This window comes from Neolamprologus multifasciatus, chromosome 17 (assembly GCF_963576455.1).
Source record: "Neolamprologus multifasciatus chromosome 17, fNeoMul1.2, whole genome shotgun sequence".
NCBI lineage: Eukaryota > Metazoa > Chordata > Actinopteri > Cichliformes > Cichlidae > Neolamprologus > Neolamprologus multifasciatus.
In genome coordinates this window covers 14,600,908-14,623,636 of record NC_140455.1, presented here as the reverse complement: position 1 = coordinate 14,623,636, position 22,729 = coordinate 14,600,908, and the positions used below count along the sequence as shown (strand labels likewise).

General features: G+C 38.8%; 1 protein-coding gene across 1 annotated transcript in view; it reads right to left on the bottom strand.

Annotated features, from left to right (window-relative positions):
* LOC146499094 (desmoglein-2.1) overlaps window positions 1–17,034 on the bottom strand; it is a 29,128-nt gene extending 12,094 nt beyond the window's left edge. Inside the window, exons 1-9 of the mRNA XM_085137112.1 lie at window positions 16,001–17,034; window positions 15,623–15,748; window positions 14,797–14,952; window positions 13,597–13,735; window positions 12,969–13,138; window positions 12,473–12,607; window positions 10,033–10,218; window positions 8,269–8,858; window positions 7,155–7,297 (exon numbers count right to left, since the gene is read on the bottom strand). Of these exons, the coding sequence (XP_084993238.1) occupies window positions 7,155–7,297; window positions 8,269–8,858; window positions 10,033–10,218; window positions 12,473–12,607; window positions 12,969–13,138; window positions 13,597–13,735; window positions 14,797–14,952; window positions 15,623–15,748; window positions 16,001–16,042 (1,687 nt within the window). The 5' untranslated portion in view covers window positions 16,043–17,034. The remainder of the gene's footprint in view (window positions 1–7,154; window positions 7,298–8,268; window positions 8,859–10,032; window positions 10,219–12,472; window positions 12,608–12,968; window positions 13,139–13,596; window positions 13,736–14,796; window positions 14,953–15,622; window positions 15,749–16,000) is intronic.
* Between the last annotated feature and the right edge of the window lie 5,695 nt (window positions 17,035–22,729).

The window sequence follows — 22,729 nt, the reverse complement described above, 5'->3', positions numbered from 1 at the left end:
AACAAAAAAAAGAGGGGGAGAAGGCTGACACAGGGCCTGGCCCCTCTCTGAATGACACAGCCAAAACAACATCATTTTCCTGTTCGTCTGTTTTTGTTTTGTTTTTGTTTTTTCTCTTTATGCTTAATTACAGGCTGCTTTGTCGGCCCGGAAAGCCGAGGCTGACCCGGACTCCTGCTCTCCCCTCTACCATCTTTGCTCTCCCTTCTACCATCTTTGATGTGACCCTGACCAAATGCTACAGCAGCTGGACCCACAACAACAGCCTGAGAATGTCAACAGTGCTGCAGGAAAAAGATCTCATGCAGCGGAGACGGAGAACGTTAAATCCAAGGCCCGTTTCACTACACGGGGAGATTTCCAGACAGCTTCAGCTGACAGAGCTTTGACGAGACGCCTATTAAGCCCGGATGAAAAGTGAGGCCGAACAAAAAAATGCTGACCTTAACAACGCTGCATTAAACCTGTGCAGGACAGTGACGGACCAACACGGAGGATCGGGCAGCAAAAAGGGCATGCCAGAGACATGAGGAGTAACTGAGGTCAGGAGGCACCTCAGATTGGACAAAAGCAGCAGAAGAACATAAGCTGAAGGCACAGGTGTCGGGGCTCAGCCAGGAGCTGACCTCTGAGAAGAGCCGAACAGCAGAGCTGCAGAAGGCCGTGGAGCAAAGCAAGGAAAACATCAATAAACTTCAATCTGACGTGTACGGAAAAGACTGAGGTTTCTGCCCTCAGTGAGAGCTCAAGACATCAGAGCAGAAACTGAGCATGGCTCAGGAGGAGCTGGCTGCTAATCGAACCTATCAGTCAGGCTTAGAGTCCCAGATACAGGACTTTAAATCAGGCCGGAGCTTGCTGGAGCAGGAGGTTGCCAAACCTGACGAGAAGCTCCAATAGCAGGAGCAAACCCTGAAGGAGCTGCAGAAGCAAAAAGGGTCAAGTTAAGGAGAAGATACAGGACACTGGAGAAAAGGACTGCCTCAATTGGGGCCAGAACCAGTATGGACAGAACTTTGGGCAGCAGCACCAATGGACGCAAACGGACTGAAAAGGGGGAGGCAGGACCCCAGAGCACGCTTCAGGCCATGGTTTACCCAGAACACCAGAACAGGAAAGTGATGAACACAAACACACACACAAACACACACATCTACATACACTGACTCAGAAGCAAGAGAGACACACATATGAACACATATGCAGTCGTTGATTGACTGAGAAATGACACACACACACGCACACAAATTGAAATGTTGATTCAATTCACGGAGAAGTGATCCACACACACATACACATGTTTGGGCAATGAAGAGTGATACACACACGCGGATGCAATGAAGAATGCTTTACTAACAAATGCTATGCTGATACGCAAAATGCTGCACACAAACGTCCAAATACAGAATTTGTTACAACAACAAGAAGCCATTGATTGTTAATTGGTTAAATGCATTTCATGTCACCCAGAGGGCATTTGTGTAGATTTAGGGGACAGGGTCTAAAGCAGTTTGGTTATGAAAACAATGTCTGTGAGTGATGTCTGTTTATGGCTCAAGGCCTCGACTGAATTGTTTACTGTGCTTCGCACAGCCTGATAAGGAGCAGTGGTACAGAGTGAAAATGATGAATTAACGGTGTGAGCCTTATTTCGGAGAGTCACATGTTTGTGATTGAGATTTAATTGAAGGAGGAACACACTAAAAAATAAAAAATAAAAATAAAAATAATAACAATAATAAAATATAAAATAAAAAGAAGAAAAGGGGGCCAGCCCTTGGATTTACGTAAGCATCCCACATGTATTTAACACAATTGCCTCAGGCTTTAAAGATCTGTACAAAATTCAACAGGAAATCATAGCTTCCTTGTATTTCCTATATTGTTGGCATGCTGGTGAGTGCTGTTGCTCCACAGTAAGAAGGTCCTGGGTGCAAGTCCACAGTCTGGCTAGTTTGCAGTGGTTTCTCTCTGGGTATTCTGGTTTCCTGCCACAGTGAAAAGTCATGCAGCTGTTAGAGCTAGGTTAATTGATGATTTTAAATTATCCGTGAATGTAAGTGTAAATGGTTGTTTGTTTCTAGGTGATAGACTGGTGACCTGTTCGGGGTGCACCCTGCCTCGTAACCTATCACTTTAGAGTTATTTCCCAGCCCTCGTGCAATCAGGATAAAGATAGGAGGATGGTAGTTGTTGTAGACCCATTCAATTTTTATGGTAACCAGAATTTAGACTTTGTTGAACCGTAGGCAATATGAAGACAACATGTAGTATTTAAGGGACCAAGTAGAATTTGGATAAAAGTTATTGAATAGTGTTGAAATAAAATGACAGAATTGTGAAGGATTAAAATATTCCAGGAGCTCAATTTACTCCATCTGAACATGTCTTAATCGTGTAATATGAACTCAAAATGCACAGATTAACTGAAAATGAAAAGGTTGTGTTGATTTAACTCAGTTGTTTAAGTTTTTACCAAAGCAAAACATTTGTGTGCAACTAGTGTCCACTATTGAATCAAATAAGTCCAACACGTTTTTGTCAGTGCAAAAAGAAGTTACGGTACCTGTATTCCTACACAATATTGTCCCGGGACGGAGAAAAACTTTCTGGTGAAGTTTTGGTTGATTTTGGGTTTTGCTTAACACTAGGTTGATTTTATCAGTGAGGTTTGGATTGTTTTCTCTCTCTAAGAGAGAGAAAGGTGGTTTTATGCTTGGACATGTTTCCAACGGGCCCCAGTATTTGTTATTATATGAGTATTTTATTGGTTACGTTTGTTTTGCTTTTGTTACAGTGCACTGAAATAAGAACATCTGAGAGGAGTGATCCACCGGTGGTGATATTTTGGTATTTTGTGAGTTCCTGATTTAACAAATCAGCTCTTTAATCCAGGCCTGAGAGATTGAACTTTAAAGCACTATAAAACATTCTTACTGAAAACAGTTGCAAAGTATTTTTCTCCATGATTATAATGGGCTTGGGAGAAATTCACTTATATGGGACATTGATCACATGAGAAGTCCTGAGCCTAAAAGGATTGCAGCGAGTCAATCCAGTCCAAAAAAAACAAAAAAAAAACAAGGAACTGTTTTCCTTTAAAATGATGACGTCATCTTGCTGGTGATGGAGCCTCGAATAGGTTCCGCGTGAGACTCCATTATCAGCAATATCTGGTATGAATGTGTGTGAATGTATGCATGTGACTGGACTGTGATGGACTGACGACTAAAAGTTTTAACTGACTTGATACTGAGACAAAAACGATACCGACTTTAGGATTAGTACATGTCTACAAACAATTCACCCAGCCTGTAAAAGAAGGGTGGATGTTTTGTCTCGCTTTGTTTTGTTTTTGCAGGAGTAGAAGGATGAGAGAGACTAAAGGGGGAGCCTGTAGCTTCACATGAGTGTGAACTGCAGACTTAACCCTTTGGTTGCTAATTTTGAGCTACTGATGTTTCCATTAAGAAAATTGTGTTTTATTAGTTGTGTTTCGATTAATGTATCACATTATATTGTTGGGAATGTTAAATGCTAAAGTGAAGAGAAGCTTTGATTTCACTCATGACTGAACATGTTATTATTAACCATAGCAGGCCACTGTAAAAAGCCAATTAATTTTGATAGATAAAGAAAAAACTCTATTGATGTCTATGAATAACAGGGGAATGATAGACTTGTCACATTCAAAATAGAGATATGTAATGACAAACACTGGTCCACGTCATTTAGGTTCTCCATTGAAATAGTCAATAATGTAGAAAAGTAAGATAGAACCGACAGGGGCATGTGCTGAGATGTGGTGCTGCACAAGAACAAGAGCAAAATAAAGAAAAATTATTGTGTTTAGCTTTGATAAATTCAAATTAAAATGTACCATTACACTCAGAGGATCAATATGAAATTGAATATATGCTAATTTTGTATGAAGTACATGACTGATAACTGTTCTGTCCTGAGCTTTTGTTTTTACAGCGCCCACTTGACCACACCAACAGTTTCTCGCCACCAAAAGCGGGTACTTGCAAAGAATAGGGAGGAATATCATCAGAAGTGGGAAAGGTAAGCCCCGATGGGGGTGATAACATCATTAATTTCACGTATGGTCAAATTCTTAAAATTTGACCCCAAACATGAAGAATTCTTCAAACATTTAGAGACAGAGTGGAGTTCTAGATAAACATAATGTAGCAAACCACATAAGGATGGAGCGTTGGAATCAATAAGATGGTGAAATAACACGCAGGAAAAATGTTGATCATGTTGATTATGTTTATTCCAGTGTGCAGGGATTGGCTAATCTGACTAGGAAATCTTATAAAATGGATTGTCGGAACAATCAGCGTTAAAGTCACCTTTGACAGTCCAGACTAAGATGGCGTTGGACATCTTCAGGGCAGAAAAGGGTTGGTGTGACCAAGGTGGGGTTTGGCTTGTTGTATGTATATTTCATAATGATACAGCTCTGGATGGACCAGTTACCAGGGCATGGAAGGAGGACAGACTCATTAAATGAGGAGAAGGAATTTTCGGGGATTGGAGATCCTGTGGGTGAGTGGTTGACTAAAAGCATGCATAAAATAAAAGCTATTTTTTTTGTTATTGATTGGTAATAGATTGATAATTGGCCACATTCACAGTTGTATTGACTTGTAGTGGACGTAGTCTACTTCATGTTTAAGCACTCTAATTAACAGATTGAAAATAGTGACATTAAAGGAAGAATATGCAGCACCACCCTGTCAAATGCCAGTGCCGGTGGGGCTCAGTGATGAATCAGGTGAGCTGGATTCATGGCTGAATTAAAACATAGAGGCCCCTGCTGTGGTCAGTAAGGGATAAAAAGGGTGTGTTTTACTGTTATTTTAGCATCAGCATTATTGTTACATCAGAATCATATAACAAGCATTGCATTGAACATTTATTGAAGCTATTGACATATTAACATTTGTATTACAGTGATTGTTATAACTTCATGTTAATCTTCTATCTACAGGTGTCAAAAGTAGTCAACAAGTTCATGTTGAAGTGAAGTTCATATTAATACAGGTTTTGTTTGTAGACGATTGTGAAGACGCAGGCTCTGGGCGGAGCCAGGAGTTGAACAGATCTAACATGACAATTAAATTGATTTCATTCCCTAACACAGGATAACAAGACTGGAGCAACGACACTGGATAGGAGAAAGTCTGATACTTTCTAAGATATGAGGTCACTAACCTTTTCTTTTAATTTTCTAGCTTCATTGAATGGACACATGTTAGATTTAGAAATGGCTAATTTGTTTATGTCTTTTATTAGAATGAGTGGTTTTAATCATTTTTATACATATCTTGCAAATGTGAGTTATAATGAGTTGGCACTCGGTCTTATGAAGGTCATAAGCTTCGTTCGGCGATAGTCTGGACTGATAAAGTGTAAGAAATGCCTTGAGTGCAGCAGGCTAAATGCAAACACGCTTACACACACATACACTAAATTAGGATAAGTCCTTGGGACATTCTGAATGTTCTAAACCAATTCTGAATCACCAAAAGATCAGTAGACAGCAACATTAGATTGTTAGAGCTGGGAAGAGAGGTGTTTTGGTTTTCTGTCTCTTACAGAGAAAGGAACAGACACCAGACGAGGTCACAGATATACGAGGATCCTTGGCAGCAGAGACAGACACGGTGACTGAGGAAACATCAACTGGGTTCAAGTGTCATGGCATTTTGGGCTCCAGTTAGTCACTTAAAAAAGGATGGATCCGATAAAGGGGTTGACGGAAATCCAGGAACACCAGACCAACAAAGTTCGATAGGCTCTTGGGCGAAAGGAGAACACGTTCCTGTTCCTTTTTCTGGGGAACACAGCGGTGACCCCAGAATACACAGATCATTGTTTGAAATCGGGGCAGAATAATCCCCTGATCTGTGCAACGACTGAAGGGTTGTCTAACCCCTGAGGTTGAAGGAAACAAGAGCAGAGGATCATCCGACTGGAAGACACTGGTGCCTACAGCCATAAAATAAAGGCTAAAAGCTCCTCGGACAGAGGTTCTAGTCTGAGTACGTTTGGAGGGTATAAGGTAGCACCGAAATAAAGCTGTGGGAGAACTGGGGAGTGATGGGAGTATCATCTGTACCTACTGTTGTTGTTGTAATAAAAGTTTTTCTTGCATCTGAACTGCGCAAACACAGAGGTCATCTCACATATGGTTCACCCAACAGGGGGACAAAGGGCCTGAGGAGTAAGGAGAAATGAACCCGGCAACACTGGATTGCAGGGTGTAAGTGAGCTCTTTAAGTCTAAAGAGCTCATCAGGGGGAATTGTCGGATTATAATATTATTTTATGCCATGTTAGACCCCTAATTAAAGATTGTGAATTATTATGTAGTTTTAGTTTGCATTATGCTCCTGAATTAGAAGAAGGTGATCACTATTACATTTGGTAAACTGATTTGCATTACATTAGACTGCTGATTTATTGTGAATGAATGATATTGTTTTATGATGCATTATACTGTGAGTTATAAGAAATACTGTTTGCAGAAAGTTATCGCCTTATTTGTCTGCTTAGAAGAGAACAGAGCATACTGCCCCATCTTAGCAGGAGCAGATAAACAGGGAGCCAAGGTCGTAGCTTAGGCGCTGTGTGAGAAAGAATGTGAATGTTTAGGCTTTTATGATTAGGTGGGGGCCACTAGAGGCTATAAGAGTTTGATCAAGGCTCCACGATTTTGAGATCTGATGCTGTCTGTGTATGGTGTCCATCTCCCACGCGTGTGTTCATTAAATCATCGTTTGACTTGACCCGGCCGGACCAGTGTTGTTATTTTGGTTTTCCTCTTGTATCCATCCCCAATATTTGAATCCGTAACAATATGAAGGCAGGTTACACATTTATTTTGACTGCCTTAAATATCTTGGCTACAAGCACAACCCAGTAATTCTAAGGGCTTGTTAACCTGACAGGTTAAATACCTGATTCTCCTTGGCCCTCCACAATGAAAATGTTCAAGTAAGATCTGAAAAGTTGTTGCTACCAATATTTTATTGGTAGTTAACTGAAATTAAATCCTTCAGTAGGGAAAAAGATAACCTTCAAACCTCAATATAAGAAGTGGAGGAAGCAGCAATGAAGTCTTAGTGTTGACAAGACAATTACCTTTGGTTATAGCTAGAATCTTGGCGATATAGGTACCATTCTTCAAGTAAGGTGACTCCCTGTCTGGTGTCCTTTTGAGTTTAATTTCAGCTGTTTCTGCATCAACTGTAAACAGGTTATCTGGATCATAAGCTTTGGCATAACTGGAATGCAAAACATATATAAGAAAGAAAAAAAAACATCAGTAAAGTAAAAACGAGCAGCAGTGAAGTAAAAGTTGCCATTTACATAAAACACCTGCTCAACTTTATGATAAAGATGAAACCTTCAAAAACAAACAAAAAACCTCTAGCACAAAGTAGCTTTTAACTATTTTATTAATTATAATAAATAATAATCATACCTGGTAATGCTTTACATTAAAGACTTTATATTATTAACATAATTGTGTGTCTTGATACAATTAAACAGACACATCAAAGCTTACAGCTACCCCTGCTACCTGCTACGATTAGTTAATGTATTATTACACCAATTGACAACTTTTGCTGTTACCAGAGTAAAAGTAAGGAAAGAGCCCTCATTAAGATTAATACAGCTATTCAATTTTTTCAATTCATTTTTGTTCAAATAGCACCAAGTAACAACAGAAACTACATTTTATTCATTTTTCTAAAACTTTAATTTATTTCTTGACTTCACTAGGATACTTTTCTTGTATATTATAGCTAAAATCATAAAATGTTACCAAATTTAAAAATAATTTAGTAAAGTTTAAAAACTGTCATCATTGATACTTTAGTTAACCAGTTATAGTCTTTTTGACACATAATATTTACATATGTGTTAATAAGTATCTTGTAATGAATTTTAACCACATTACTGCCTGTTCTTAGAAAACCTTAATGTAAAGCATTAGCCATTATATTATTATTGCCATTACTGCAACACTCTGCTATACTATGCACTAGATTTGATCAAATGAAATAGGTGTTCGATGAGTGACATTTTTATATAAATCATATCATTGGTAGCTTTGCCATTAATAGAAATTACTGAAAACTGGATCATTATGACTAGGTCAAAAGTTGATGACTGTCCAGTTACTGACTATGTCTTACAACAATGGACACTTAAACATAAGTCTCACAGATTTTACTGTAACTTGACAAACCTGACATCTTCAGCTGTTTTTCCTGTATCTGGATCAGTGGCAGCAAACACAGCGATCTTGCCATCTTCAGGTGCTTCCTTTGGGTCCTCGGATACATGAACAATCTTGGTGTCAGGTATAAATGCTGGACCCTCTGGTACATTATTAACTGATATTTTAATGGGGTAGCTTTTTGGTGCATCTGGCTTCAGCTTTGTTCCTGGTCCTGGTTTAAGCTTCACATCAGTGCCCACTTCAGGTCCAACTCCAGGGCCAGCCTCCACCTCAGGTTTAAGTCCTGCATCCAACCCTATATCCCCCTCGCCTTTCAGATCTAGGCCCACATCTACACTCACGCCTACATCCAATCCCACATCTACTCCCAGCTCTGTCTCTGCACCCACACCGGCACCAGCACCAGCACCAGCACCAGCACCAGCTCCTGCCCCGGCACCAGCTCCTGCCCCGGCACCAGCTCCAGTAGCTAGAGGGTTACCCTCTCCAACATGAACATCCACATCCATCTCTACAGCACTACCAATCACAAACGGAGCAATATTCTCAATCAAAAGGCCAAGCTCAAGCTTCTGGACTTCTTCAAAATCCACAGGCTGCAAAATAAATGATAAAAGATAAAATGAGTTACTTGAGAGAAAACAGACACACACAAAAAAATGAAATACATTCAAGAAACAAACCCAGAACTAGCTGCAAATTAAAATGCTTGAAGTGAGTTTATACAAATACATAGTGTAAAACATTGAACACGTCACCAATTTCTAAAGGTGCTACTGTCATGAAATTCTCACCAGATGTTGAGAACAACCAATCCACCAATCCACACGTGTAGAGAAATCAAACTATAGATGTTCATGGTTTTGGTCAGCAAACTTTAAATGCACTTCAAGATGTTTTTTCTTCAGTGAGCATGCCTACAGGCCATAGTGGTCGAGTGCATTACATGTTTTCTTTAAAACAATTGTACCTGCTGATTCCAGGTCTTTCTGTAGCTCTCTACAAGTGGACAACTCTGCTGATAATTCTTTTTACTCTGTCTGAAATCTTGTGGGGGAGCACCTGGTCATGGCCGGTCTATGGTCTTTCCACTCCCTGATTATGGCCTTAGCAGTGCTCACTTAAACATTCAGGCTATCAGATAGGCGGGCAGGATTGCTTATAAGTACCGGTAGATTTCAGCTGGTGTCATGACTTTCCATTCCTTTTTGCACCTCCCTTTCTTCATGTGCTCAAGACTTTTTTCGTGGTGTCCCTGCATCTGTGGTTTGTTTTCTTTGCAGGTATGAATTGCATGGGTCAGGGTTAGGGTTGGGCAGTAACACATTATTGTAATCTGATTACTTTTTTCAAGTAACGATTGAAGGCATTACTATTGCAAAAAAAGTAATAAGAGCACTGTTACTTTCCCTTAAGCATGCTGCATTACTGCGCTACTAAACCGTGATTGTGTTTGTTATAGTGTCTCTAATATTACCCATTCTGGTTGTGTATCATGTTTTTTTTTAAATTGTAAGTAAGTAATGAAGTAACTAATTACTTTTGAAAATATTTAATCAGTAAAGTAACAGGATTACTTTCTTGGAGAAGTAATAAGTAATTAGTAACTAATTACTGTTTTCAAGTAACTTGACCAACACTGGTTGCAACTGACATCTGGTGAAAATGCTTTTATAGCTCCTTTAAAACTAATAAAGGTGCTACTGAAATATCGAAAATATTGAAACTTGGTGACACGTTCAGTAGTTGTTTACCCGCTGTATTAAATACCTTTATCAACTTTAAGATGCCCTCATTGGTTTCCTTGTCTGTCTCAATGGAAAAGAGATTATCTTCATTTCCTTTGGTAATTGTGAAGCGAGTCAGCCAGTTGTCTGTGTATTCTTGGTCTTTGTCCAAAGCCTTGATTTTCATCACCACGACATTGTCAACATTTTCATCCACTGAGCCAGAATACTGAAATTAGAAAAGCATGATAAAGATACACCCCATAATGAAAATGTTTTTGTAATAATAAGATGTTAAGTGCCTGGCAATAATACATTATTTTAGTAATTCAAACTTATCCTATTGTCATCTTGTACTTTTGTACTTTTTTTTCTTTATCATTGTGCTTACAAAAGACTAGAAAAACATTGAAATTATATGAAATGATAAACTGTACATAGTTCCTTTTTAAATTTTCTATAGCTTTCTATGTAAGATGGTCTCTCACCCTTAGCATTCTTGTTAATTTTAGATTAAATGAAATCCTGCCAAAAATTCATGAACCGTTTTTTCAGTGTCATTCTGAAACAGGATGTTTTGTATTTACCAGATGAAAATAGGCAGTTCTGTTTTTTCACCAATAATTATCATAACCCCAGTGTTAAGCGATCCATCAATCCATCCTTCAGAATGCCATGCTGTGAACCACTGCAGTGGAAGCTGCAGGTCTCCACCTGATGAAGCTAACAGAACTACATCATCTACAAAAAACAAAGATGAAATCGAGCCGTCCCCTCATCCTCAGACTCTGCTTCTATTATAGAAGGCAAGAGATGAGATTGATGAGATTCTCAAAGTATTTCTCCAACTCTACAGGCCTGACAGGCCAGGCACCAGGGTAGGACCCAGGTAATCCTGCCCCGCACAGTGTACACTGGACCCTTGATTTATTACAAAGTAAATGGGTTATCTGAATCACTCTTTGTCTGCTTTAAAACACGCTGCAGATTAATAGTGGTAATAAAACAGTGATCACTGATTTTTTAGGGCATTTTTAGAGCAAAGAATTAAAGACAACAGCCTTAATGAACACAGTGTAGTTTGTACTCAGAAGCAGGGTTTATGGGGCTGTAAGAGGCTTGTTGGAATCTCTGAGCTTATGGTGTGCTCATCCATAGCAGGAGGCACTAATACTGTCTTGCTTGGACGTTTTTCTCCTGGCTTGGATGCTAGTTTTGGTTAAAAGTTAAAACACGATGCATGCTTTATAAAAACTGAACAGCAGACATCGTTACATATTTAGTACACTATAATACCGAGTAAGTAATAGGGATAATAAGTAATAAGGTAGAGCTGACTTAAAAAATGTTTATAACAGTAACCTGGAACAACATGAACAACTCGCATGACATGTAGGTATGCTTTAAAACATGCACTCCTTCCATTTTGAAAATTGGCCCATGCTCAACAAAGCAAACATTAAAACTATACTGAACTTGAGCTCAGGAGATAAATTGTCACAATCCTGGGTCTTTTGACCCAGCGTTTTGAGCTTGAGTTTATTTTGATGTTTAAGTTCATTAGGTTATCTAAGTTCATGTGTTTATTAGATTCCCTTGTGTTTTCAACCCCTGTGTTAAGTCCTCCTTGTCCTTTATGTGTTTCATGTCTTTTGTTGTCAAGTTCATGTTCTCATGTCTGTATTTCATTATGTTTCCGGTTTTATTTTGAAGCGGTCCTGTGTTCCTGTGTTCATTGTGTTTAGTTTTACTCTCCCCTTGTGATGTCGTTATGTTCATTTCTTTCAGCTTTTTTCCCCATGTGTTCCCACGTCCCTCATTACCCTCCTGTGTGTACTTAGTCCGTTTGTTTTCAGTCATTCCTTGTTAGGTTCTCTGCTAGTCCACATTGTGTTTCCAGGTATCCATGCCAGTTTTCCATGTTTAAGGTTTTTCATGTTTTAGTTCACCCAGTTTAGGTTTTTGTTTCGTTTCACCCAGACCCTTTGCCTTAATAAACGGCTTGTTTTTGTTAGTCCACGTCACTTTTCACGTTCTGTTTTGGTCTGCATTTGAGTCCTTTTCACAATACATGCAGTATGCTACCTCAGACAGACTGTGACAGAAATATTTTCTGAAGTAATAAATCAACAACTGAAACTGTTTTTTTTGCTACCAAGGGACTTACCCCATGGCAATTAGAAAGAATGCAGGGTAACTTTCTTCCTGTATTACTTTTCAAATGAATATCTACGACTGCTTCTCAAAACTCTGGGAACAAGTAGTGTGCAGAAGTAACAGCCTTTTACTGCTACTGGATATTCCTAAACTCCCTGCAGCTTGGGCCACCAAAGCACACTTGATACCACTAACGTAAAGTGCATAACTTAAGCCAACCATAAATAATGAGACAGACACAGCTATGTACAGTTGTTTTGTATGTGATTAATAATATAAGAATAAATTTGGATGCCTTAAGAACAAGTAAAGGCCATATTCATTACCTCAGATTTTTCCAGAGTAGGCATGTTATCATTGATGTCCAAGATCTTGATCTCTACAGTTCCAGTTCCTGTTAGTCCACTTGCTGCTCCTCCCATATCAGTTAGTTTTATAACCAGGCTGTAGAAGTCATAAGTCTGTGAAAAGGAGGTGAAAACGCATGACTTATATCCAAATACTTCAGAAGAATTGTAATCATACTAAGCTAAGATGAGTCGGTCCAGTCGGTCCTGTTTTCCTTCCACGATGAGAAAATCACCTTTGTGCGTTTAGCAGGTATGGTCCAATTATGACTTCTGCACAATGTCTCTCTTAAGAATATTTTATTTGAATTACATTTTTGGTCCAGGAACATTGTTTTATTGTACCTGACAAAGATTGCCTGAACCAAAATGTATATATTTAAGAAATATATTAAGAAAGTTAAGAAAGAAATTTGTGCAAAAATGCAGAAGCATATATGTGTCTTGCTGTACGTGCAGTGACTGCTAGCCTCACCTCTCTGTCCAGCGTGGGCTCTTTGACATACAGTTTTCCAGTCTTTTCATCTAAATGGAACATGTGACCTGTGCCTTCTGGCTTCTGACTGACGATGCTGTAGGAGATCTCTGCATTAATTGTTCCAGCTTGATCTTTGTCTTTACCCTCAAGCTGCATGACAAAGGTTCCTGCAGTGGAGCACAACAGCTCAACATGATCATTTGACAAACAACTTACACATACATAATATATCCAGACTGTGTTTATATGCGACAAAAAAGAAGGTTAGAGGCTGATTCTCAAAATGAATGTCAACTGGATCTCATAGAACGCAGACATATTTTAGCAGTTTTTAAGATGTAAATATGATGCGGACGGCTGTGACTAAGCAAATCGAAGGTCATCTGTGAAATGTTAAGCTTCTAGCCCAGAGTTCTTCTGTTCTTCTTTTCCCCTGTCTGTCATGACTCCCCCTCTCTCTATTGCTCATGCAATATCATCTCACTACTCCTAGTCTTACTAGGCTGAAGAAATATCTTCAGAAGAGGACAGATTTCAGGGATTTTCTCACAAGAACTCCATAAAAGCTAAAATGCAATTTGTATCCCATCACATATAGAAAACTGTGTTTAAAATCCATCATTACCTTTTTCGCTTGCCTCATTAATGTTTCCAGTATGCAGCTCAAAAGAAGGAGCATTGTCATTTTGGTCCTGGACTGCTATAATCAGTGGGATGCTATCCTCTGCCGTGGTCCCATTCCTGTATCTAGCGATCCCTGTTAGCTGTGTAAATTGTGAATGACAGACTGAGATAGTTTTAAAATGTAACTTTTAATATGTAATACAATTATATATAGAAACTATATTAATGACTTCGGAATTTCAGATTGTACCTGGAGTTCTGCGGCCTAAAATTAAAAATGATCCTTCAAGTTCAACTTTAAAGTTCAACTTTTACTGAAGAAAAGTCATTTCTTTTCTTGAGTAAAATTTGCAATCTGGTATTAATCTGGTGCGATAGGGCCCTTCTCTATAAAGGGGAGAGTAAGAATGAGTTTAGGGAGAAAAACAGGAAGGAAGGAGGCTAATGGACACAGTTGTGGCAGGTTGAAGATGGTTGAAATTAAACACTCCGGTGAGAGAAAAGGACATTTTAAAGGAAAATACTTTTAACCTGGCCTGAATAGTTTTGCTTTTAAAAATAATTACATTTTAACAGAAGGAGCATTGCTTTTAGATTGGATTTATGTGGACTTGTTGTGATAAAAGACTGGACTGGAAACTGTTGGTTTTGTGGCCTACTTCATAAAACAAGCTGCAAAGCAAGTTTGCAAATTGGCATCAGTGAGCCATCACTAGCTATTAGCAATCAGAAATTGTGTAAGCTTAAGATAAGTCATGAAGAAGGGACTGACTTACAATTGTAAGAATGATAAATCAGTTGGAGCTGCCTGTCATCCAACAGCAGCATGACCAGCAGTCCTGGCCACCAGCTAATGGCAATGATTGACTCCAGTAGTTTTGGTGAAATACAAAGGCCAGAAATAAATGCAATGATTGTACTTCTGTTTGACATTCATAATATATATTTTAGCTGCTAGTAGCTAATGTTAGCAGCTAATGTACATTCCTTCAACCATACAAAAATGCTAACTCTATTTTTCTGCGATTGCTGTGGATACGTTCCCTGAGGTCTGTATCTCACAGAAGTGGAGCTGAGACCAGGAATGGAATTCCATGATATTGTTTGGTGTTACATAATAGAGAAAATGGTGAAAGAAAACTGTGCAGAGTAAAAAACAGAAAAGAAAAAAATGAACAAACAAACATCAAAACAAACTTACATTGTAGGATGGGCAGTTTTCCCGATCCAGTATACCAGTGATACGTACAAAACCAGTCTCTCGGTCCACCACAAAGAGGTTTATTGGGTTTTTATCTGCCCCTTCTCCAGAAAGGAAATATTGAACCATCTCAAGTTGGTCTTTATCAGAGCGTATCTGAAATAAAACAGGGGGGAAATTTACTGTAAATTACATATTTAGACTTGGTAAAATAGATGGTAAACATGTAAAAAATTGTTCTACTATTGAAGTTGAACTTAAGTCTCAGACAGTGATGTCAGGTTGGGGTGCTTCTTAAATATTCCTTGTTATACTTTTTAGCAAGAGCAAGTATGTGTTCAAGAACTGTTTTTCACTCTCTACTGGAATTGTTTTTGTAATAATACAAAAACTATGCCAAAGCACTGCAGGTACAACAGATACTGCACAGACATAAATGATGTCTAAACTTTTAATTTTACTATTGAAAAGAAAGAGTATATGCAGAACTTTCCAAATGTCTGCACCTGAAATTTATCACTGTGATCATATTGGATTTGCGAATCCTTTAACAATTAGTTTTTAATAGGAAATCTGCACTGACACCTGTTTCACTGGTCAAAGTGTGTTTTTAAACTATAATTAGCAAATCTATGACTTGTGGTTGTTTTCAAGTGTTCAACTGTGTGTACAACTGGACTTTTTTTAAAGGAATGTTCATGACATGCAATCCTAAAGTAGCAGAAGATAACCAAATGATGTGATAGAAGCCACTCAGCCACTGCTTAAAAATATAACGTGCATACAACATGTGTATATGCTATAAAGATTTCAATGAGCTGAAGACCTTTGCAATGTGTCCCAAATGGGTGTAGTCGATGTTCTCCGTCAGCTTTGTAGGAGGAGGAATCCACTCTCTCCGATTCCTCCTCAGTTTCTTTACCTTCTTCTCTTTGGCCTCAGAACTCATCATCTGTAATGACAGTAGTACAGTTAAATTCCTCAGTCTACAACAAAACGCTGGGCGAGGCTTTCTTATTTTCCTTACACTGTGTTATCTGCGAACCGCCACCTTTGATTGTAGCATATAAATAATAATCTGTGTTAGGCAGTAAAATAAATAATACCTGACCACACCACTTAATGGTGCTGTTTCGTCGCTTTAAATAAGAAGAAGGATGCCCTAGCATGTTAATGTGATAATAGTATAAGACTGAATACTCACTAAGGCCAGTAAAAATAGAAGCAGTAGTCTCAACTCCGCCATGAGTGCAGAGACGCGTTGGGATGTGTTGAGTCAGGTTTTCAAAAAAGAACAAACCGATGGGCTGTATGTTATCTAATAATGTAATAATGTAAAGACACACCCACATCACGTTTAAGTCCGTCCCTCTATAGGGCTTGGCAACATGATGTTACCTCCATCCTTATTTAACACAAGCATGTACAACATGTACTTTTGAGAGTTAAAGGCGTGTCTTATCAGCACAATCATTTTAAAGGTAATCCACACCTAAAGCACACTTCAAAGGCATTCCGTGAGAAGAGGCTACTTTTCAAAAAGATAAATGAATAAATAGTTTAGCTTTTTTCAGTGTTTTCCATGGTAAAATTTAAATAAGTTCTTTGATTTTGGGAAGAGAGTCTGGCAAAATGAATTTTGAGTTTTCCTGACTGTCTTTGTGCAGTTTATGGAAAATTAATTCCGCCAATTTACAACCCTGATATCCTGAGAACACAAGTGGGTGCTAGGCTTGTTTTATTCCAGATGTTGGCCTTCCACTAAATACTTGTTACCATTTAACATTCAAGTAAAGGAGATCATAACTGGGCTGAAAAACTAAAACTATCAGAGACAGAGACTTTAGACTTTGTGAGTGGCCAAATCATCAATCTAGAACATTCATAAAAGAAAACTGCAATATCAGATGAGGGACTGTTTCATGTATACGGGTTTGGAGTCCATCGACCATGGCACCTATGATGTCACCATTTCATACTGTAGTCTTGTAATCTCCGTAGTTTGTTGTTGGACAGTCATCTGTAAATCTGCAAGTCATCTGAAAATTAATTCATATTGTGAAAAGATTTTGAATTTTATTAATATTCAACAGTGATAAATGTTTATGTTTAGCTTATTTGAATTGCACAGAAATGCCTGTACATAGCGTGTCAGCAAATTCTTTAACTGGAACAAAGTGACCACATGAGGAAGTTGCTCAAGTTTAGACAACACCCACATGTATTGTTTTAACCCACTACAACCTTGTATTTTGATCAAATGACTGGTGCCTACACACAGTGAAATACTCCACTTCAATTATGGATCAACATTTAGACTGATGTTGATATCCATAAAGTTTTACTGGAATTATGCAAATGACGGTGTTAGCGTGACAATGCAGTGCACACAGTTTGCCTTTGGGCACTTTAAGGCGTTCTCCAAAATAAAGCAAAATAAATAAATCATGTCAAATGACAGTGACGCTATCGTCAATGCGTAGTGTGTTAAATAAAAATGCTAGTCCTTCTCATTAATGCCTTGCCTTAGGCAAAAAGATAAAATCAGCATACTGCTGGTTTAAGACTCTTATTTTTACATGCAGGTACAGACAAGAACGTTCTGACATACCTTCGGTGGCATATCTTTCAACCAGTTTGAGAGGTCAAGATAGGTAGCGTAACAACTGTTCACACACACACACACACACACACACACACACACACACACACACAAAAGGATAAGCGGAAGAAGATGGATGGATGGAATTTTACTATTAACAATAACACAGCAGAAATAAGCATATAAATGGAAGTCAGTCAACTATAACAAAATAATAAAGGGAGAAGAACAGATTGACAGACAGACATTTGGACTGATGTTGATATCCATGTGTTTTTACTGGAACTATGCAAATGAAGGCGTTAGTGTGACACTGCAATGTACACAGTTTGCCTTTGGGCAGACATGTTTCTCTGTCAAAATAGTGAAACTGGCTTGCATCCAAGGTAAGAGTTCAGCCCTTAGGCCATTCTCCAACTTTAAAGAAACCTCGCAGCGATGTTATGTTCTGTTGCCAACTCTTTAAACTTTATGAAATGCTTTTAATTGAACTATATTATGCAATATGGATATAAGTTTCTGCTTCATAATGTGTAAAACCACTGACCTTAAATATAGTCATGGTCCTTGGTCTTTAATACAGAGTTTTGAACTTTCTGTCTTTTTGGTTTCTTTTGGACTTCAAGTGCTATTACATTCTAGTTCCCATTTGGTTTTCTGTCTTTAGTTTATTTTATTTCCCACTGCTTTTGAGTTTTGTTTCCTTTGCTTCTAGTTCTCACTTCTTTTTCAGACGATCTCACTCACCTTTCGTGTCTTTTCCGTCCTAGTTTCATCTCAGTCTTTTGTCCTCGTGTGTCAACTCTGTCTTGTTTACCTTTCTGACTTTGAGTCAAGTTTGTTTTCAGTTTTCAGTTATATTTGTCATATGCAAGTTAGTACAGGGTCAACATTGCAATGAAATGTGTTTGACGAGCAGCAGTCACTCAGCAGCATGATACAGTAGGAGAAAATATAATAAAATATAATAAAATAAATTTAAAAAAATAGAAAAATAGTAAGGAGCAAAATATTAGAGAGACATGGTAAAAGAGAAAAGATGACTAAATATATATGTATCTATAAATATAAATATATGTACACTAGTGATTAAATAAGAAAATCTTGAAAAGAAATAAGACGGGAGGGCAGATGGGATATTGCACAGGAATGAGCAGCAGAAAATTACAGTATTGCACTTTTAAATATAAATATCAATGACAATAAAGTGAAGTGACCAGTGCAGATTAAACAGAGTACTTGTGAAGCTGCAGGGTAGCTTCTGAGTGCTGTGTTGTGTGTGTTTAAGTGTTGTGGTTGAGGTGTCGTACGGCTTGGTGGTAAAACTGTTTTTAAGTCTTGTAGTCCGAGCAGACAGACTCCTGTAACGTCTGCCAGATGGTAACAAGGAGAACAGCTGATGTGCTGGGTGGCTGTGGTCCTTGATGATGCTGTGTGCTTTACGGAGGCATCGCTGGAGGTAAATGTCCTGAATGGCAGGAAGCCTCGTGCCAGTGATGTGCTCTGCTGCCTTCACCACCCTCTGTAGTGATTTACGGCTGCTGGCAGAGCAGCTTCCGTACCAAACTGTGATGCAGCTCGTCAGCAAGCTCTCAATTGCACACCTGTAAAAATTTGAGGTAATGTTGGCGTTCATGGCGTTTGCATGTTTGATTCTATGTTTCAGGGTCACTTCTGGTTTTTAAAAACTATTTGTGATTTTAATAAAGATTCATTTTAATGAAGATAACATTTTTGCCACTGCTCTTGAACTCGACCAGTTCCTCTTTCTGGAAATAACCTCTCCAGCTTTTGAGCAAAACCTTTATTTGGAGAGAACCTTGTCTCCTGGATCGCAGTTTAGATTTGGGAGACAGACATCCTCTCTACTTTTAATATCAGCTTAAAACTTTTCTTTTTGATAGAGTACATAGTTAGGGTTGGATCAGGTGACCCTGAACCCTCCCTTAGTTATGCTACAATAGGCCTAGGCTGCTGGGGGCCTACCATAATGCATGAATACACCACTCTGTATTGCCACAGTCATTGCACCTCCCTGGTTCTGCCAAAGGTTTGTTCCTGTTAAAAGGAGAGTTTTTCCTTCCCACTGCCAAGCGGTTGCCCATAGTGGGTCATTTGATTGTTAGAGCTCTCTCTCTCTCTCGACAATATATAGCACATTGAGGTAACATATGGCATTGTATACATAAAATTGAATTGTACATACCTCGTTTACCTCATTCATTAAGTGTGCCAGGAACCTCATGTTGATGTCTCCTGAGTCCTGCAGTGCCCATTTTCTCAAAACCTTCCCTGTAAAAGGACTCTTACACTCCACATGATTACTTGTCTGCCTGCTCTCTACGGCTTCAGTGAGCTGGTGTTCACTCGGTTTATTTACAATTATGAAATATATCAGCAGAGAAGTATAATCTGACCTGGCACTAAACTTAAAACTTATAGTAAGGGAGGGTCTGTGGAAAGGGTGAGGCATAGTTTATGTGGAGGTGTGAAGCTGAAATTAGTTATTGTGGGTTGTGAGTTTAGAAGTATTGCTTGAGATCTGGGGAGGTATTTCCTATTTCCTAAGTAGGGTTTGTAAGAGGACAGGAAGGAAGCCAAGACAGACAGACAGCAGAGAAGGAGAGAAGGGTGTCTACAAACCATGAGAGGTGGGTTTCACATTTGAGTGAACAGAATACTTTAACAGCGAGAGAAAGATACATGAAAGGGAAATTACGATTGTCAAAGGAATATTGTTTTTATATAATGTGATCAGCTTCATGAAATGTATTCTTTTATTGATCACTGAGCAAATGTCTACGTGACTTTTGACATGTACTTTTTTGTGTGATAAACAACTAATAGCTTCCTCTTTCTTTAAGAACATACAGAATTAGAAAAAGGGGAACCTCAGCTAGAGTTCTTAGAATAAGAAGCTATTTGCACGCACACACACACACACACACACACACACACAGACAAGTATAAATAAAGAACGCAGACAGTGATAAGACGCAGGTTGCAGGTCGTGCGTCCATGACTGCCCTCGCGAGTAAAGACAACTGCAGTGTTTGTGTTTTCTAACTCAGGTGTCTTAGCTGAAGAACTACGGGGTGATTTAAAGAAATCCCCTGTCATTTAAATTGGTCCTTTGAGCTTAGCAGTGGAAACAACAGACACGTTTCTGTGACTCCAATCCAAGGTCTGACTGCTGTATCCTGACGTCGTGGGAAGCCAGCACCGAAGTCTGTCGACAGCCCTCTCTAGGTAGAGGTGAAAGACCTGGGACGTTAATTTGGGTCCAGGCCGGTGAACTATTCTGGTCCACGACGTTGGGATCCAGCCAGACAACATGACAACCAGCAAAAGACGACTGAGGGTGAGAAAACACGTTTTAGGTCTAACCCGCCGCAAGGGTCCAAACAGGTCTAACCCGCCGCAAGGGTCCAAACAGGTCTAACCCGCCGCAAGGGTTTGAAGAAATAAACACGTGAAATAGTTCCTTTCGGCGAACTCAACCTAAGTTTAGACTGGTTTCAGAAGTAGCCGTGAAATACTTCGTGACAAATCAGCGCGCAAATGTCTGTGTGTATGTATATGTGCGTATTGTGCTGTAAAATCAAGTAAGTTGATTTTACAGCACAATACGCTGCTGAACTACTTCCATTGTTTTTTTATGTTCCTGCAAAAGCCCAAGTACTGGTGACAAAGGGGAAAGGTTGAGTTTTGCCTCATAAAACTGACACCGCTCCGTGAATAGCGTGGAGTAGAAGGGTGTGTCAGCCACCACCCCTGAGTCTAGTACCAGAGAAGGCTCTGCAGTTCTGTGATAATGGGGAATCAGCCCACAAAACTCACTGCTGACAAGCAGTGGCTAGAAAAGAAATGTCCAGGCACTGGACAAATCACTGCTTGTAGATGGAGAAATCCTAAGAAAACGAAATGTCCCACTTGGGAAGGGAAATGCAGCCCCTCAGCATTAACACATCTGAAGGAAGCTCTTTAAAAGAAGCAGTTAGGCGAGACAAAAACAAAAAGAAAAAACAAGAGAAAAAAGATAAACAACCAGAAAAAACAGAACTTAACTGCCAGTTTAGTAAGACTAGAAGACAAGACACCGTGCAGTGCTCGCAATACCTTTATTAATCCACCACCTGTTCCTGCAGCCGCACCACCCATTATACACTCACCCATATCAGGAAACACATAATAATTCCTAACAAAGTTAAAAATTAGAGATCAAAGTAGAAGTTTAAAAAGGGCTGGATATGGACCCAACTGAATATATATAAATACAAGAGGAATAAAGTGGAATAAACAGGAGGCTAAATTAAATTAGAGCTTATCTTTAACATATTTAAACTAATAATAGCAATGATAACAACCTGTAAACTGATATTAACAATGAAACATAGTTGGCATGACGACCATGCCCAGAATGTATGGAATCAATGAAAACAGATAATTCACACGAAAACCTATTAAATAAAATAGAGAGATGCATAAGGTATATTAAGGCTGTGTCATTGTTCAGCCAAGGAAAGTGTGTGAAAAGTGAAGTGTCTCCAGCTTGGGAGAGGGTGAAACTGCAGATCACCCACAGCCCTTGATGAATACAAAATAAAATATAAATAAATATTATAATAAACTGCCTGGTTCGCCATGCAACAGAGAGAACGAATGTGACCGAAGGTTGGATCTGATATGAGGCAAACAGAAGACCGGTCTAAAAAGGTAGGCACAAACCTGTTCAGAGAAAAAGCAAATCTGTGCAGATTGGATGAATTATAAATTATCTGTTTGCTGAGTAAGATGATCCTAACTATCAAATTGGCTCAGTAGTAGTATAGTGGTATACACTAATAAATATTATAATATACTATTGCTGTTATATATATAAAAAAGATGATAACATTAGTAATGACATAATATTAATAATAAGAGGCACCTTAGTCAGTTATGATGTGAGGTGGATAATTGTTAAGAAGTAGTCTGCATTAAGCTTAAGGTTGCTCAAACTCAGTATAATGACATATGAGATGAAGAAAACAAAGAAAATATCTAAACTAATTAAGTGGCACTTGACCTGCTTGAAAACCTGTCATCCTGGATGAGACTTTGCTGAGATATAGAGCAAACCTATAATAACAACTAATAAGCTAGACCCTGTAGACAACAGCTAAAGCTACAGGATTGAGAAGCTGAATTAAATATGTGGACACTACTATGCTGATGAGCATGTTACACATTTTCTTTTCTTTTTTATTTATTTGTTTTTTTAGAGCAGAAGCTGCATACTATTAAAAGCTCACACATGCAGCTGTCTGTGAGCTCAGTTTTTTCCTCACA